Consider the following 18,737-nt stretch of genomic DNA (forward strand, 5'->3'; position numbering starts at 1 on the left):
TCCTCTCAGAGATTACTAATCCTCCTGGACTGATTGATCAGTCTGAAAATTCTTAATTTTCGGGTAAAATCTGCATTTAGTGAAAACAGAACATTACATCACCAGGATAGGAGATGACAGTTGCTACTGATTCTTTTACTCGAAAGTTAATTAATTTAAGGAGGAGGAAGAAGAGGATATATTACAAAGTTGCTTATTTTTGCGTGTATTAATGATTTATGAAATAATAAAAACAATGGGCACTCTTTAAGCTACAATTACTGTGTTCCTAAACCAGTATGATTGAAAGGCTTTTGCAGTCTCAGACATCACTCAGAATCAGCGCAAAGAACACAAATAATTAAAGTAGCTGTGAGCAGATGGTAAATGTACAATGAGCATTAGTTTTCAGCAGCAAACAAACAGAAAACTTCTCATCTATTTTCCTAAAAAAATATATTTTGGTTAAGTTTAGTTCCAAGCACCTTCTTATATTACCGTACAATGGGGATGACTCACAGTACAGTGACGCGCGCTGAGAAATGGGCTCCATTTCAATAGGCAGGGCACATATGTGTTCTGCAACATGATTATAATATGCTACGTGTCACGGAATTGTCCATAATTATTTTTCTGCATACTCGTAACATGGCGTATAATCTGGGACACTGCAATCAGCAGTGCATGGCTCTCATACTACTGTCCGCTCAGCTGCAGGACCCCAACAAGCCAATGCTCAGCAAAGTCATTTCTACTGATATATACAGTACATAGTGCTATGTGATCCTTGCCAGTTACTCATGAACGTCTTCCAAAACCAAATCTCTAGCTTATCCTGAGTTTTTACCATCTTTATATTGCATTAAGATTGAAATTGCTCCTAAAAATTCAGTCATGTAGCAGCTACAAGACGAAGACAATGGAGGACGTTGAGGTCAGCTTCACATAGTGCACACCGTAATAAGGACCATCTGCAGCATCCTCATCATACAGGTATTCAGACATTGTCCCCAATCCACTATGGGCCGATACTTATACTTTATTCATCAGCCTTTATACTTCAGTTAGCAATTTTTGGGGTGATGTTATGCAAAACACAGCAATTCCCCTATTTTTCTTTGCAGTTGTGCAGTTTACCATGCTGTAAAAATCTCAAGTTAATATAACATTAGCCTATGGTTTGGTGTGAGTGCAGAGATAAACATATACAATTATGTTTTCTTTTTTACAAATGCGCGATTAAAACATGTTATAAAGGTCTATCTTAGAGAACATACAGTTAGGACCAGAAATATTTGGACAGTGACACAAGTTTGGGCATTTTAGCTGTTTACCAAAACACATTCAAGATAGAGTTGTATAAACAATATAGGCTAAAAGTGCAGACTCTCAGCTTTAATTTGAGGGTATTCAAATCCTAATTGGAGCAAAGGTTTAGGATTTACAGCTTTTTAATATTTAGCTGCCTCTTTTTAAAAAGGGACCAAAAGTAACGACCATTATTTCAAAAGTTCTTAAATGGGCTATTCCCTTATTAATCCATCATCAATTAAGCAGGTAAATAGTCTGGAGTTGACTCTAAGTGTAGAATTTGCATTTGGAAGCTGGAACAGCTCACGATCCTAAGAACACCACACGATCCTAAGAACACCACATCCCCTGTAAAACATGGTGGAGGAGGTGTGAAGGCATGAGCATGCATGGCTTCCAATGGTGCAGGGTCAATAGTGTTTATTAATGATGCGACTGAAGACAGAAGCAGCCAGATGAATTCTGACGTGTACAGGGTGAGATTTTCTGCTCAGATTCAACCAAATGCAGCAAGGTTTATTGGACGGCACTTCAGAAAACAGATGGACAATGACCCAAAAAACACTTCATAAGCAACCCAGGAGAAGGCAAAAAGAAGTGGAATATTCAATAATGGCTGAGTCAATAACCAGATCTCATCCCCACCGAGCAGCATTTCACATGCGCAAGTCAAAACTTAAGGGAGAGAGGCCCATAAACAAGAAACAACTGAAGTCAGCTGCAGGAAAGGCCTGGCAAAGCATCACAAAGAAGGAAATCCAGTGCTTGGCAATATCCATGGCGTCAAGACATCAGCCAGTCATTGCCTGCAAAGGATTCTCTACAAAAGTATTAAAAATGAGCATTTTATTTATGGTAAAGTTAATTTGTGAAATTACTTTTGAGTCCCTGAAATCAGATGGTAAAGATGGTTGCAATTCCTAAATTTTTCTCATATACGGATTTTTGTGTACTCACCGTAAAATCCTTTTCTCCGAGCCAATCATTGGGGGACACAGACCATGGGTGTTATGCTGCTGCCACTAGGAGGACACGAAGTTGAAACAAAAAGAGTTAGCTCCTCTGCAGTATACACCCTCCTGCTGGCTCCCAGAGAACCAGTTCGGTGCAAAAGCAGTAGGAGATCATAAACTTTATATCAGATAGAAGAAAAACCAAGCGCAAGACAAAAGATTAACAGGGTGGGTGCTGTGTCCCACAATGATTGGCTCGGAGAAAAGGATTTTACGGTGAGTACACAAAAATCTGTATTTCTCCTACACCTCATTGGGGGACACAGACCATGGGATGTCCCAAAGCAGTCCCTGGGTGGGGAATCACATCACAGATCTAACCCCCATGTACCAACTGACTAAAGTTGCGCTACCGCAGCTTGCAGAATATATTTGCGAGGGGCCGTTTGTGCAGAAGTCGGAGAGCGTAGGCTGTATCAAGCTACAGCCTTGCAGACCTGTTGTACTGACGTATGATGCCAAAAGGCACAAAAAAGAACATCTACCAACCGAGTAGAGTGTGCCGTAATCCCCACTGGGATAGGCTTGTCTCTGACGCAGTAGGACATCTGAAAAGCCAAGTGAGACCATTTGGTATCGTAGCCCTGAAATGGCTAAACGGTGCCTGAGACCCTCAGGAAGCACAGATAGGGCGTCCGACCTACTGAAGGGCACCGTCTTCTAGATGCACCTTCGGAAAGACTTTACTATGTTCAGGGTGTGAAAGGCTCATTCCACCAGATGTACCAGAGCTGGACAAGAAAAGAGAGAAGGTCCTTGTTAAGGTGGAAAGAGAAAAATCACCTTGGGAGAAAAACGGAGACCATAGATGATTCGATGACAGCCTTGTCCTGGGGAAAATCAGGAAAGGAACGGAACTCGACCGAACAGAGTGGTAGCTCTGACACTTGGTTGACAGACAGCGCAGCGAGAAGAAACAGACGACTTGAGAGACATCCTGCAACCGTTCGAAAGGCGTCTGTTAAAGAGCACCCGGGACCATATAATGTCTCAGGGCTCTAAATGCAAGCTATAGGGGATACCACATGGGAGACCCCCTGAAATAAAATGCTCACTTACAGAATGGAAGTAATTCTGTGCTGGAATAAAACAGATAAGGCCAAGTTCTGGCCTTTAAGAGAGAGAGGGAGAGAGAGAGAAAAAAAGCTTAGCGCCGAATCTGATTCCAGACCAGTCTGGAGAATTTCCCAAATTGGAGGGAACAGAGAAGACATGAGGACGTCCTGACAAAACGGACGTTGGCAGAGCAGATTTGCATGATCCGGCAGTCGCCATAGGACATCGACAACTATCTGCACTAAATCTGCATATCACGCCCAGTGTGGCCTAACCTGGGTGACAAGGATTACTGGAGTCCCCTCTGCTCAATTCTACCTGACGACACTCGAAGTAAAGGCAGCGGGGTAAAAAGCATATACTGAAGATGAAACTGAAGCCGTGGAGAGACCCATGTATGCCCCTTGATGGTCTATGGATCCCGAGACCGAGCTCTGAAGTGGAATACCTTGGCATTCAATCTTGAAGCCATCTGATCCACGCCCGGAGTCCTTAAATGAATACATTTCTGTCGAAAGGCCTCCCACTGTCCCAAGGCGAGACCTTGACGGCTAGGAAAAAACTGCCGCCTGGGATATGGACTGCTGAAAATACTGAGTGGTTCCTCTCTGCCCATCGGGCAATGTGGGCTACCTCGTGCATGGCCACCCTGCTGTGGGTACCCCCTTTAATGATTGATACATGCGACACCCATGGCTTTATCCGATTGAATTCGGATGAGGCGACTCGCCAGGAGATAATGGAACTGTTACAGGGCTATCCTGATTGCTCAGATTTCCCAGACATTAATCGGAAGGCTCGACTCCTGAGTTGATCAGTGCCCCTGAGCCATGAGGTGCCCAAGACTACTCCCCAGTCAAGGAGACTGACATCGGTAGACACCTCTAGCCATTAAACCGGGAGAAAATATTTCCTCTGGAGGAGAGAAGGCCTCAATGTCCACCACCTGAGAGGTTGCCTGATCCGCCGGGGCATGCAGCACAGGCGATCAAGGAAGAAAACGGGTTCATGCTGCAGGGGACGGAGATTTAGCTGAACGAAAAAAAAGACCGTTTCCATTGCTGTCACCATTTTGCCCCAGTGCCGTCATGGCAAACTGGATTGAATGACGGAGTGAGTGGTTAAGTGCGTGGGCTCCCTGTTAAAAAAGGCTCGGACCTTGTCTTGAGGGAGAATCACTAACCCTCGGAGGCATCCAGGGTCATTCCTAAAAAGGATATCCACTGGGGTGGAACGAGGGGAGCCTATATACATTTATCCATGAGCTCAGGGGAGGAAGAGTATCCCCAAAGATGCGAAGGCACTTTGCGCAGTCCTGGAAGGACAGACCCCTGATGAGAAGGTCGTCTGAGTAGGGCAGAAAAAGATCACGCCTCGAGAGTGCAAGATGGACATGACAGCCGTCATGACCTTCGAGAGCACAATGTGAACTGAAAATGCTGTTTGGAGAGGAGAAAAACCGAATATGTAGGAAAAACATCCCGCTGTCGATGGATGTTAGAAGCATCCCTCTTATCGACGAGTGAGTATGATCCTTTGGTGGGATCTGATGCCAAGACTCCAGATTGCAAGGCTGTAGTACTAACCACTGAACCAACATGCTGCATTAGAGATGACTGATGACTGATAGAGGAAGGATCATGAAGGGACTGTATCGCTGTGGTCAGTGATGCCATGGGCTGCGAAAGCGACGAAGACCATTCTGGGGGAGGTATAGTGTAATCTAGATCCTAGCCTCAGTAAAATAAGGCTGTAAGACAGAATACCCCATGACCTGTTAATACCATGCATCCAGGGAAAAACAACGGAGCCTCAGGATTAGAGCACTTACCCAGGGCTGTTGCCCAATGGTGCTGCAGCTCCGATAAAGTAAGGTGGGATTTTGATCCCAGGACCCCATGCAGCTAAAGTAATGAGCGAACGTCAAACAGATTCGAGTAGAACATCTTGAGCCCCTCGTAAATCTATGGTGTCCGAAAAAGGGTTTTTTTTCACACCAAAAAAGAATGACCAAGCCTTGCCGCGGAGAAGAATTGCTCTTTCCTCCCGTAGCATCAGAGACAAGCTGTGTCAGCTTCACTCTAAATAAACGGCCACTCTGGAAGGAAGAGATGTCGGAGACTTTTTTTTTTTTGTACACAGAGTCCATTTTCTATTCGATGAGCCATAAAAAAGACCTTTTGAACATGATGGCATCCGCCGCTGATAGTGCAGCGCAGCTAGCCACATTCAAAAAGGTAACCAGGATACCATGGCTTTAGCTACCCCTGCTGCGGCATACGATGGAGAATGCTGAACCCGAGGTCTCAAAGATGAAGCGAGTCAGAGTCTGACAGTCAATGGATGATGATCCATCTGGCCAGGATAGAAGGATTCTGAATACCGAAACGAATACTGGCAGGTTCACCGCACGAGAGTCAGCTCAATCTTTCCACAGATCAAAACAGGGGGGTACCACGCCTCAAGAGGCTGCTGACCCTTGAGACGTTTAACAGGATGCTCTCAGCCCTGGTTATGTATAATCCGGACCTCCGGGTGAATGGTAAATGCTGTATGAGGGTGATTAGTACTCTTGAAGGGCACTGTGTGTTCTGGGACAGAACCGCAATCCTCGTCAACCTTTAGAGTCTGATTGATGGGCTCAATAAGCGAGTCACTCATTTTCTGGAACTCTGGTGAGTGCAGACCTGGGAAACATCCAATTCAAACTCAAAGTCTCGTTCTGCAAATCACTGGTCTGGTGAGGGAGAGCGAGAAACAGAGCTCATGGACGCCAAGGCCCGAGATTGCTCGGGTAATCGTACCTCGGATCCGAGTTTTTGTACGGTTCTAGAATACTTGCGGCCCCTGCTAGCCAATGACTCCAGTGTAGGAGAGGATCCCATTTATATCAGACCGGCTAAACGCTCCGATCCACAGAGGAAGTCAATCTCTTTTGGCCAGATAAGCCACAGATTGCTTCATTGACGAAGCCCCTCAGGGTAACTAGGTACACTGGGATTAGGGCGATGGAGGGCTCCTGAACGCATTTGAGGGCGCGGGTTTTGCAAGTTAGATAAAACTAAGTCTTATTGGACCTTTTGGGAGCTTGTACCGTGATGATATCATGGCGCCTTTAAGGAAACTGCATGCAGAGTCAATGCCAAACTGTCGCCCCTGTGAGTCGGCCCCAGAAATGCGCCATAGCTGCCAGAGTAAACCCCTCTGTTAGCGTCGCTGCAGACCGCCTACCAGTGCCGCTGCTGGTCTAGAACCATGGTACAGGGAGAAAGGGCTCACCCTCAATCCGCCATCCCTTTAATAGGGAGGTGGAGAGGGACTTACACCTCGGCCGAAGCCAGGGACTAAATTTTTGCAACTGGCGCGTTACCTCAGGTGTTAAGGTGTCAGTTCCAGAGGATTCAGCTTACCCAGGTCCTGCTCTTGTGTCCCCAGGGAAGGTGTCTGTGTCCTTACGCTTTGCAGCGCTTCTGTCAGCGCTGCTGTTACTGTCACCGCTGTCGGGAAGCCGGCTCCGTTCCTGAGGTGTAGAAAGATGGCCGCCGAGAGCCGGGTGCGCCTCTCATTTAGGACGAGGAGCGCCAGAAGTGTGAGGGGCGCCAGCCGCAGTGGGCGGAGCCATGAAAAACACGGCCTAGGCCGGCTAAAAGCTGAGGACTAAATATGTGAAGCTTGCCAGAAATGAGCGCCGGTGCAAACAAATAAGACGAATAAAGCGGTGTAAAACGCCGCTGGACGCCGTGACACCACTCCCCCAGGGACCAGGACCCTGTCTCTGCGACCAGATGGTGCCAGCTGCAGTCATACTCACATTTTGAGTTGATGTAGCAGTAGCAGAGCTGGTGCAGACCTGTTGCGGTGTGGCTGGTCGTGGGACTACCCCCTCAATCCACCATCCCCATAGTCAGTGGGGTGGAGAGGGACTTTCTGCCTCCTTCCATCATCCGCTTTCAATTAGTGGTGATGCAGTGGGGGTTGCACGGATGCCATAGTTGGCCCTCTGTTGTGGAACAGGGCAGAATGTCCGGCTGTAGGCCTGACTCCAGGAGAGGATACATAGAGGCGACACTCTATGTGGTCGCCTGTTGCTGGTGTGGGGAGATCGGGACCGTGAAGGATCCGTCACCCCTGAAGTGAGCTCAGGCATGGCTTCCCATGTCGCAGGAGAGGGTACGGGGAGGTATACTCCGCGTTCTCGCCTGTTGATGATTCGGGGGAGATCGGAACCTTGAAAGGATCCGTCGCCCCCTTCACTCCGTTAATTAACCCTTTCACGACATGCGCCGTACTATTACTGCGCATGTCGTGTCTCCCCCTTTGATGTGGGCTCCGGCCGTGAGCCCACATCAAAGTCGCGACATGTCAGCTGTTTTGTACAGCTGACATGTGCGCGCAATAGCGGCGGGTGAAATCGCTATTCACCCGCCGCTATTAACCTGTTAAATGCCGCTGTCAAACGCAGACAGCAGCATTTAATCGGCGCTTCCAGCCGGGCGGCCGGAAATGACGTCATCGCCGACCCCTGTCACATGATCGGGGGTCGGCGATGCATCAGGATGGTAACCATAGAGGTCCTTGAGACCTCTATGGATACTAATGCCGGCCTGCTGTGAGCGCCCCCCTGTGGTCGGCGCTCACAGCACACCTGCATTTCTGCTATATAGCAGCGAACATCAGATCGTTATGTAGCAGAGCCGATTGAGTGGTGCCTGCTTCTAGCCTCCCATGGAGGCTATTGAAGCATGGCAAAAGTAAAAAAAAATGTTTTTAAAAATATGAAAAAAATAAAAAAAATATGAAAGTTTAAATCACCCCCCTTTCGCCCCATCCAAAATAAAACAATAAAAAAAAAATCAAATCTACACATATTTGGTATCGCCGCGTTCAGAATCGCCCGATCAATAAAAAAAAAAAGCATTAACCTGATCGCTAAACAGCATAGCGAGAAAAAAATTCGAAACGCCAGAATTACGTTTTTTTTGGTCGCCGCGACATTGCATTAAAATGCAATAACGGGCGTTCAAAAGAACGTATCTGCACAAATGTGGTATCATTAAAAATGTCAGTTCGGCACGCAAAAAATAAGCCCTCACACGACCCCAGATCACGAAAAGTGGAGACGCTATGGGTATCAGAAAATGGCGCTTTTTTTTTTTTTTTTTTTTTTTTTTAAGCAAAGTTTTGAATTTTTTTTCACCACTTAGATAAAAAATAACCTAGACATGTTTGGTGTCTATGAACTTGTAATGACCTGGAGAATCATAATAGCAGGTCAGTTTTAGCATTTAGTGAAGCTAGCAAAAAAGCCAAACAAAAAACAAGTGTGGGATTGAACTTGTTTTTGCAATTTCACCACACTTGGAATTTTTTTCCCATTTTCTAGTACAAGACATGGTAAAACCAATGATGACTTTCAAAAGTACAACTCGTCCCGCAAAAAACAAGCCCTCACATGGCCATATTGACGGAAAAATAAAAAAGTTATGGCTCTGGGAAGGAGGAGAGAGTAAAGTGAAAACACAAAAACAAAAAAGGGCCGCGGCATGAAGGGGTTAAAAAATAAAAATTAAAAAGAAAAGTAAAAATAAAATAAAAACGTTGAGGTCTGAACCAGACCCAAGTGCCTCCTACAGACACTAAGCAAGAAGTGGTTCTCTGGGAGCCAGCAGGAGGGTGTATACTGCAGGGGAGGAGCTAACTCTTTGTTCCAACTTTGTGTCCTCCTAGTGGCAGCAGCATACACCCACGGTCTGTGTCCCCCAATGAGGAGTAGGAGAAAGGATATTTTTTGTTCAACCCCTGTGATTAAACCTGTAAATCTACTCTTTAATTACATCTCCTTTGTATTATACTAAATAGTGGTATGCAGAGCCCAAATCATGGACATTTGGTCAGTCCAAATATTTCTGGATCTAACTATACAGTTTACTACATTTACATTTTATTTTATGTAATACAATGTTTAATATATTAAATCATTTAACTTCTGAGTTGTGACTACTGCAGCGGTACCAAATAGATTTTTTTGAGTGTGTGGCAGACATGATACTTTATTGAATTTTATTTCAACTTAAAATGTTGTCCCGCTAAGGGTCTCAAACTAGTAAGAGTGATTGCATAATGCTTTGGTAAACGTGGTGTTGTATTCTAAAGCATTATAGCCTTTCAGGCGACTTACTAGGCCACATCTCTAGCAGAAATCAATGACAGACCTGAGGGCCACTGTTAAGGCCCCGTCTCACATAGCGAGATCGCTAGCGAGATCGCTGCTGAGTCACAAGTTTTGTGACGCAACAGCGACCTCCATAGCGATCTCGCTATGTGTGACACGTACCAGCGATCAGGCCCCTGCTGCGAGATCGCTGGTCGTGTCGGAATGGCCTGGACCTTTTTTTGGTCGTTGAGGCCCCGCTGACATCGCTGAATCGGTGTGTGTGACACCGATCCAGCGATGTCTTCACTGGTAACCAGGGTAAACATCGGGTTACTAAGCGCAGGGCCGCGCTTAGTAACCCGATGTTTACCCTGGTTACCAAAAAAAACAAACAGTACATACTCGCCTTTCGGTGTCCAGGTCCCTTGCCGTCTGCTTCCTGCTCTCACTGACTGCCGGCCGTACAGTGAGAAGTGAGAGCACAGCAGTGACGTCACCGCTGCGCTCTGCTCTCGCTGTACGGCCGGATCTCAGTCAGAGCAGGAAGCAGACGGCAAGGGACCTGGACACCGAAAGGCGAGTATGTAGTGTTTGTTTTTTTTGGTAACCAGGGTAAACATCGGGTTACTAAGCGCGGCCCTGCACTTAGTAACCCGATGTTTACCCTGGTTACCCGGGTGCTGCAGGGGGACTTCGGCATCGTTGAAGACAGTTTCAGCGATGCCGAAGTCGTTCCCCTGATCGTTGGTCGCTGGAGAGAGCGGTCTGTGTGACAGCTCCCCAGCGACCACACAACGACTTACCAACGATCACGGCCAGGTCGTATCGCTGGTCGTGATCGTTGGTAAATCGCTTAGTGAGACGGGGCCTTTAGACCCTCGGCAGCCATGGTGATTGTATCACAGGGGAGAAAGGCTGATGGTGGGAGGGAGCATCCTCTAACACTGGAAGTGCCACTGTCGCTAGCAGCATTTGAAGGCTTACACTGCTGTCATCGGATGCCCCTCCAGAACCATGAGCTGTTGACTGGCTCTGGCATTACAATCGGCACTCAGCTGCATCTGAGTACAGTGGGCAGTACACGAGATCATCATGACAGATACAGTACGTCAGTCATGGAGTGGGACATAGCACCCCACTTATGACGGATATATTCAACATGGGAAGTTAAGGAAGTGCGTTCACCCCTAAATGAAAAAAAAAAAAACAACAAATGAGTCCTTCGATGAAACTGTAGGAGAAATCGGCGCAAATAGGGTCTCATCCGATGGATATTAACCCTCAACTGGCGAGGTGGGGTTTGCCACATCCCAGGGAATTTTTGTTGGCCTGCCATTCACTGAAAAATGCTGGTATGAGGATACGTGTCTCGCTAGCTTCCATCCATTTCCTTGTCAACAGGATGTCGTCAAGGCCTCTCTCTTCTGGCCACACATAACAGAGCTAGAGGTCGCTAAGTGCTGTCTTGGCCTTGCGGAACCACACATCACCACTCATGTAATTGTTTTTTACGCATTTTCAAATTTTTAAAACGTCTTTATTTTTATCAAAGTATTACATTTTCCGATACTTGTGGGTGTCAAAAATTTGTTATACTCATGTGTAATCAACTGCCAATAAGAAAACGATTAAAACAAACCTGATCTTTGCATTTTCTGTAAAAATTAGAGATTTCTAAACACTGGGGTATAGGAAACCCCACATCACCAGTTGCATGACAAAAACACCACCTCATCAGTTGAGGGTTAATAGTATGTGTTCAGATTATACTAACCTGATTAATCCTTTGACCAAGCGGGAAATGTATTGCTGCTGCAGATCCACGGGTCAGCAAGTGACGGTATAAGAACCAGAGTAAAAGAAATCTGTGGATATTATCTGCGCAGCTGAATAAGATATTAATCCAGACGGGATGAACTGAAGGATGGTGGTTTTTACTATATATCAATACATGTGGTAATTTCATGATGAAGAAGTAATTATATACTTCGAAACGCGTAGAATAAACCACCATCCTCCAGTTCATCACGTCCGAATTAATGTCTTATTCAGCAGCGCAGATAATATCCTCAGATTTCTTTTACTCTGATACATGAGTCCTTGAGATTTCCTTTTTTGACAAATTCTTAGCAGTTCAGAAACAATCACATTATTGTGTAGAAGAGAGAAATATTAATTCACATCCATTAAATACATTAAGCTTCTTACCGATTTCCCCTCCCTTGCTTTCTGGTCTTTAGCGATTGTGGCTAATACAGTAGCAGCTTGTTCCCCTCCCATTACCGATATCCGAGCATTGGGCCACATATAAAGGAACCTCGGACTGAAATAAGACAAAAAAACAACATGTTTTATCTTCAAAGTATAATATGGAAAGTGGAGGTCAGTTGATAATGAGATTTCCCTCAGCCGATCAACAAATCCCCGTACTGCAGACGCTGGGCTCTTTCCTGGACACTCGGGTAGAATATTCAATGGGTGGTACTGCATCTAGCCAGCCCACGATATCACAGATTAAAGATGGAGGTGAGCTTCTGTACATCTGCATCTCTCACTTTAAGGCTGTGTGCACAGGTAGCAGATTTTTCATGTTTTTTTACTATAAAAACACGAAAAAAAAGCATACATTATGCATCCCATCATTTAGAATGCATTCCACAATTTTTGTGCACGATGCGTTTTTTTCTGCGAAAAAACGCATCGCGGTAAAAAACGCAGCATGTTCATTAATTTTGCAGATTTCCCACTATATTATTGCATTGGGAACCTCCGGAAAAATCCGCAAAAAAAACGCACCAAAAACGCGGTAAAAAACGCGAGAAAAACGCATGCAGATTTCTTGCAGAAAATGTCCTGTTTTGCTCAGGAAATTTCTGCAAGAAATCCTGAACGTGTGCACATAGCCTAAGGCCGGAGTCACACTAGCGAGTGCAATGCGAGACACTCACGAAAGTCTCTCACATCAATACCCGGCACTGCCGCCGGAGGTTCGGACTGGAGCGTTCAGCTGCATAGAAATACATGCAGCCACACACTCCGGGTCCCGAGTGCCAGCGGCAGTGCCGGGTATTGAGGTCTCAAGTGTGACACCAGTCTAACCCCTATTAGCAGAGAGTCTTGTCTCTTTTTGCTGAGAATCACCGGTAGCATCAATCCAGGCTTAGACATGTCCATTAATAACCAGGCCTTAACCCTTGTGAAAGGGATGCAGTAAGACGGTCAATCTTCAAATTGGGAAAGGAGTTGGCCACTTTCTTTTATTAGTGCAGCTTTCCTCACAAACTGACCAGCAATGGCTGTTGGTGGAGGAGCAGTGACCAGACCTGTCCATCAGCCTACTTTAATGAAAAGCAGCTCTCCACATAAGGTGCATTTCTATCGGCGGAGGCTGATGGAGCCGTCTGGTCACATGCTCCTCTGCCAGCAGCCATTGTACGAGTAAAGAGAGAAGTGCTGGTCAAGAAAGCTGCACTAACAAGAGAAAATGGCCACTCCTGTTATTATAGGATACGCTGTAGGACAGTACCGCAAGCAGTGATTGAACAACTCGCTCTCGTTACTTCTGGTCTTTATGAAGGAATCATCATCATGAAAGGGTGTCCAGAGAAGTGTGTCAGATCTTTAGGGGATAGTAAGGGAACCTGAAGGTGCTTGTATCAATCATTATATGTCGGGGGCAGCTATTTTTTAACATGCGTGTTAGACGACTCCTGTGGTATATGGTTTGAGAACACTCAAGTTCTCTTAGGTCAGTTATTAGACTTTATTAAGGGATCTGACATGTTTCAATGTTCCACGATATACCATAGACCGTATTGTGATTTGTAATCTCTCCTTTTGGTCATTTTTTTACAATATGCAATTGTTGCTTCTATAATCACTAACCTGTAAGCTCTACCACACATCCCATAATTCCCGGCACCATAGGAGCCTCCAATAATTACAGTAATTTTTGGTACGCTTGCACATGCAACTGCAGTCACCATCTTCGCTCCATCCTTGGCTATTCCTCCTGCTTCATACTCTCGACCAACCATGAATCCTGAAATTAATATGTTTATCGGATATTAATTAAAGCCAGAAGCAAAAACAAAATAAAAAGTCAAATAGTCTAAACTCCCAAGAAAAATGTAGATTTCGAAATAAAATTTGACTGTGTAGGAAAGCTCCCGAATAAGCAGCTGGCAATGGCCTACAGAGCTGCATACAAGCAGTACGGTACATCTACAACCAGTCTGTGTAGAAAAGATTGAAGCCCACACCATCACATGTACGAGTTCTATTTCGTCATTTTCATTTTCCCCAACAACAAATTCCACTCTCTGAAGAAATACGGATGTCACAGAGGAGTGCAGTGCCCAGTACCATTCTCCATGAGAGAGCGGAGAGGTACTAACAAGCCACAACTATTCCCCTGCAGGGTTCAGGCATTGCATTACATCTTCAATGCAGCTGATGGCAATTTCCCATTAAAAGCAAACATCTTTCTGGGTAGTTTTCCTGTTAAAGGCGATGTTTTTGATGAGTAAAGAATTATTTGGAGTTCAAATGAAAAAAAAAAAATCAGAAACAATATGGAAGGTGCAATCTGCCATGTACTTTGCATGATACAGAGCACAATTTGGCTACTGTATACCCATACGCCTGTATACTCATACGCCTGTATACTCATACGCCTGTGTGCGCCTGAGTCCACAGCAAAGCCTGATTTTCAATATTTGAAAGGGACACCAAGGTGAAAGAGGAGTATTCCCTATTGTTTCTTTTTTTTCAACCCAGAAAAAGGAATCTGCCCAAGAGGTCATATTATGTGTATTCTGCTCTACTCAAAGTAGCTAACCTTCTATTGTGTGCTCCATTGGGCGTCCACCTCAAAATGTCTTATTTCCGTATAAAATAGGTCTCAGCTGCACTGGAAACAGCAATGAGCAGCTTCATGCTAATAGACTCCTTTGAAATAGGCTCTTGAAGACGCGGCTCTGATACGTCAGACCCTTCTCAGGGTTTGGTTCTAAACTAAACTGCACAACAAATCAACCTAAAACCTACACAGGGTCAGGCCGGTCACTTGGCATTTATTGTTATTGTTTATAACAGAGACATGACAGACATAGCAGATCCATTTTAAATAGATACAGTTGTCTTTCCACCGAGTGTCTGCTATTTCTGGCTGCAAGGTTAGTGCTGCAGACGGTGCCATCTCTGGTATTTAAATTACCAAAAAGTCTAAGGTTATGTTCACATGTTACGGAAAATTTCCACTGCTGATAACGTTGCAAACCCATGACAAATCTGCGTGTATTACTTGAGGTTGTTTTGTGGATTTAACGCTACTCCATTCAATAAGCATCGAATAAGATGAAAACTGCAAAGAAAATCCACATAATAATGAGCATTCTGCACATTTGAAGTCTGCACCATGTGACCTTTTTCGGCTTATCTTTTCTGTTTTAGATGACCCAATGTTTAGATTACCTGTAATGTTCTGCAAGAAAAGGAGGGGAATGTTTCTTTGACAGCAGAGCTGGATAAAGTGGGTTCCCTGTAAAATAAGGGATGTTATTACTATCTATCACATTAAATTAGAAAAGTTTAGAAAGTTGCAGGTAACATCTGAGTTTTTAATAACTGGTTATTAAAGGAATTAATCTTAATTCCTGATCGCAATTATGGAAATGTAATATAGTCATAGGCCTGAATGGTAATTTATCACCTTCCATATGTTATTATGGTTAATTATTAACTTACTAATTCATAAAATAGTAGTAATGAGAAAGTTTATTCACTTTTTTATCAGACGAGTCCCTATTGCCTGTAGGTATTAGATAAAGAGAACCTGCCACTTGAAGGGTGCCCATACACATTGTATGAAAGCTGGCCGAACCTGGCAAAAATCTACTGTGTATGAATATGTGCTGACGATCCCTCTTTCCACATTCATGATCTGTTCTCGCGAAGGTATACACCGCTGCCAGGGCATGGCAGGCAAAGGCTTATTCCCCTCTCCCCATTGGGGACATATTCATGGGGCACACGTACACACCTGTCCCACATTGTGCCACACAGTTACTGAAAAGAAAGTATCAGCAGTTTGGAAATGCACTGCAGGAACCACGGCCACCGATTCTCAGAAACTAACTTCACACCACTCTTTCAAACCTGTTGCTCGGCAGAGAAATATACTATATTCTAGGAGAACCATATTTTTTACATGCTCCCGTGTATGATCCCCAAGCCCAAGGAGTCCATGATATTGGGAGAGATTTAACTACAGTGGCACAAAGGAGAATTGGTTAAAGAGGCCCTCCTCCCATCAAAGTGTTTATCCTCTAAATATATTGCAATCATCATATTATATAGCACTGTGTACTTACAATTACTCATTTTGCTTTTCTACCCAGTCAACTCTTCAATATGGATCGCAGCATTTAGAAAGCAGGTAGAGGGAGGGAACCCCCTGTGCCCTCCGATCAGCACCTCCGTGACGTCATCATGTGCCTGATAGTTGCCACTGTGACCAAATATCGCCCGAATGTGTATTATATGCTAGCTCTGTTGCATTGATATATATGTTCATTTTTTACTGTTTTAATGCACCTCAATAAAATATCTGCTTTTAGCCTTCCAATAAAAAAAGCTTTTTGCTTAGTGTTTTCTCTATTTATGCTTTTTTTGGCCTAACCATTTAATATTGAGGATACTGGAGTTATTATATTATTTTTACATTACCAGCAAAAGCTAAGAGTATTCAGAAATCTCCTGCACACACTTTCCCTGCATCATTTTTTAAAAATGTGCAGTGTGTTGATTCTTTCAGCGTTTTGCAGTGTTTTTTCGCCCATAGAAAGCAATGAGAAAGTGAAAAATTACTGCAAAATATGCAACAGTACCCAGAGTTTCACAGTAATTTCTTAAGGCCTCTATAGAGAATAAAGCTAACTTTATTAAACACGTACTCCACACCTGAAACATGTGTCGAAAATGCTGAAAAATGGTAGTTTTAAACATAGGATTTTGTTTCGGCCAAAAGAGCAACATAGTCTAACCCAGCAAAACCTCACTGTCGCCAGAATCACATTGATGAAGAACCCGTTCAACATTCAGGTCTAGCTATATTCACGTCTTGCTTGAAATTAATCTTCTGGAAAACGCTGGGACTTATACATGGTGCTTTAGAATAAGTGACTGGTCCCAACTCCTATGAATTCAGTGAGATCATGTCTCACTCATAAAACAGGTGCACTATGGCAGAGCCGACGCTACAGGCAAATTGAATTTTCAGTAAAAGGTCTCGTACACGCAGGTTATAACATTTTATTTATGGCACAGCTGTTCACGGAACAGAACAGCACAAGAAGTGAAGTGACAATGTGTGCTAATCGATGGCACAGGCCAGTCTTCATTTAAGGACTGTCTGCTGATCTGACCAGTACCCTTAAATTTTGTGCCATGGCAACTGATGAGAAAAACGAATAGATAAAGAATTATAATTCTTCATGTGAAGAGAAATATCTGGAGTCAGACGTTATTGTACTTAGAATAAATGTGGTTCTACCTAGCTTCAATAGCATGGGCATCATAAACTCACTGCAGCCGGAGCAATAAAAGCTTGGCTTCATTTCTTCAAATGCAGCATGAATCTAGCTAGCTCCCTGTATCTATGTTTTATGCTACAGCCATCCAGAAAAACCATACTGGAAAATCGAGCTGGGAGCGGGGAGAAGGGTCCATCTGGGTGACTCCCCATCACCTTACCATCACCAGGCGCAACCTGATTGACAAGACTGTCCATATACACAATCATGGATGCCTGGCAATGGCAAACTCATCCGAATCAAGCAGCTAAGATTATGGGAAGTAAGGGGGATCTGTTCGAATAATTGTGAGACAAAAAAACAAAAACACTGTAGAGACAGCAGGAACAGCATAGTATGGCAGATCCGCCATAACCACTCACATAGATATGGTGCCATCACATCCCAGGAACCTAGGAAAGGTTAGACTCACTGGAGAAGGTCATCTGTTTTTTATCGGTTTTATTTTAATACCCCTATGATTTGGAATGGAGCAAGAGGGTGAAAATCTAAAACCGTGTTCCCTCACAAATTTTGCAGTGTTTTTTTGCTGAGTTTTTAAAGCAAATTAAACAGTTTTTTACAGCAGTAAAGCTATGAGATTTCAGACATCTCTTTTGTTTTTTTCTTTCCTGATCAAATTGGAAAATTGCCGATTTTTGTTTGTTTGTTTTTTAATTTAAATCTGCCACGTCAATTCTGTAAGTGTTTTTTTGCAGTATTTTCTCACCCATAGAAAGTAATGAGTAAGTGCAAAAAATGCAGCAAAAATGCTAGCAGTTATTTGCAGCATTTTTGGGAAAAAAATAAAAACAAAACCCAGGTACAGCAGGATTTGAAACAAATTTAGTTTTGTTATTTTCCCCAAGTATAAACCATAATGTCTTTGTATTGTTGCATGAGCATGGACGGTAGTACTTTATTATAATTTAATTTTCACCTATTTTTTAAAGTAATCTTTTTGTTTCTCCCCACTCAAAGCAGTTAGTTTAATTGAAATTAGTGATAATTAATATGTGTTAAAAGTAAACATTGCCCTACCGAACATAGAAAAAAAAACTTCCACTAACGTATTTGATCAAATTGCCCCTTTTTCACAAAAATGTTTTGTGTTTTCATATATATCTTGCATTGATGACCCAACACCTTGTATTGTTCAGCTTTGCTTTCACTTTGAAAGCATGAACTTTGGAAACCTGTAAAACGCAGCAAAAACATAGCAAGAAAAGCAGTAAAAAATGCCACAAACCTATGTTTTAGCTTCAGGTTTTTTTTTTGTTACTGCCAAGAGATCAGGTTTTGGCTGCAGCAAAAACCGAAGTGTGTGAACATAGCCTTAATGTTTTCAGATTTTCACCAGATATGTATAGGGATGACATTGTCACATACCATATTCAGGCACTCTTACACATCAGGACTTACTTCAGGACCTCAGACTCTAGAGCAGTGTTTCCCAAACTCCAGTCCTCACGGACCCCACGGGTCATGTTTTCAGGATTTCCATAGTGTTGCACAGGGGAGACAATTCCTGATGCCTTGATGATACTTCCACTACTTGTGCAATACTAAGGAAATCCTGAAAACATGACCCGTGGGGTCCGTGAGGACTGGCGTTTGGGAAACACTGGTCTTGAGCATCTCTTCTTCTGG

At 43.9% G+C, this 18,737-nt stretch overlaps 1 protein-coding gene across 2 annotated transcripts in view; it reads right to left on the reverse strand.

Moving 5' to 3' along the window:
- Positions 1 to 18,737, reverse strand: part of MCCC2 (methylcrotonyl-CoA carboxylase subunit 2) — a 111,064-nt gene that overhangs the window by 18,391 nt on the left and 73,936 nt on the right. For both annotated transcript variants that reach the window (XM_077287942.1, XM_077287952.1), the window contains exons 13-15: positions 14,989 to 15,055; positions 13,399 to 13,555; positions 11,722 to 11,836 (exon numbers count right to left, since the gene is read on the reverse strand). In XM_077287942.1, coding sequence (XP_077144057.1) covers positions 11,722 to 11,836; positions 13,399 to 13,555; positions 14,989 to 15,055 — 339 coding nt within the window. The remainder of the gene's footprint in view (positions 1 to 11,721; positions 11,837 to 13,398; positions 13,556 to 14,988; positions 15,056 to 18,737) is intronic.

Source organism: Ranitomeya variabilis, chromosome 1 (assembly GCF_051348905.1).
Source record: "Ranitomeya variabilis isolate aRanVar5 chromosome 1, aRanVar5.hap1, whole genome shotgun sequence".
NCBI classification, from domain to species: Eukaryota; Metazoa; Chordata; class Amphibia; order Anura; family Dendrobatidae; genus Ranitomeya; species Ranitomeya variabilis.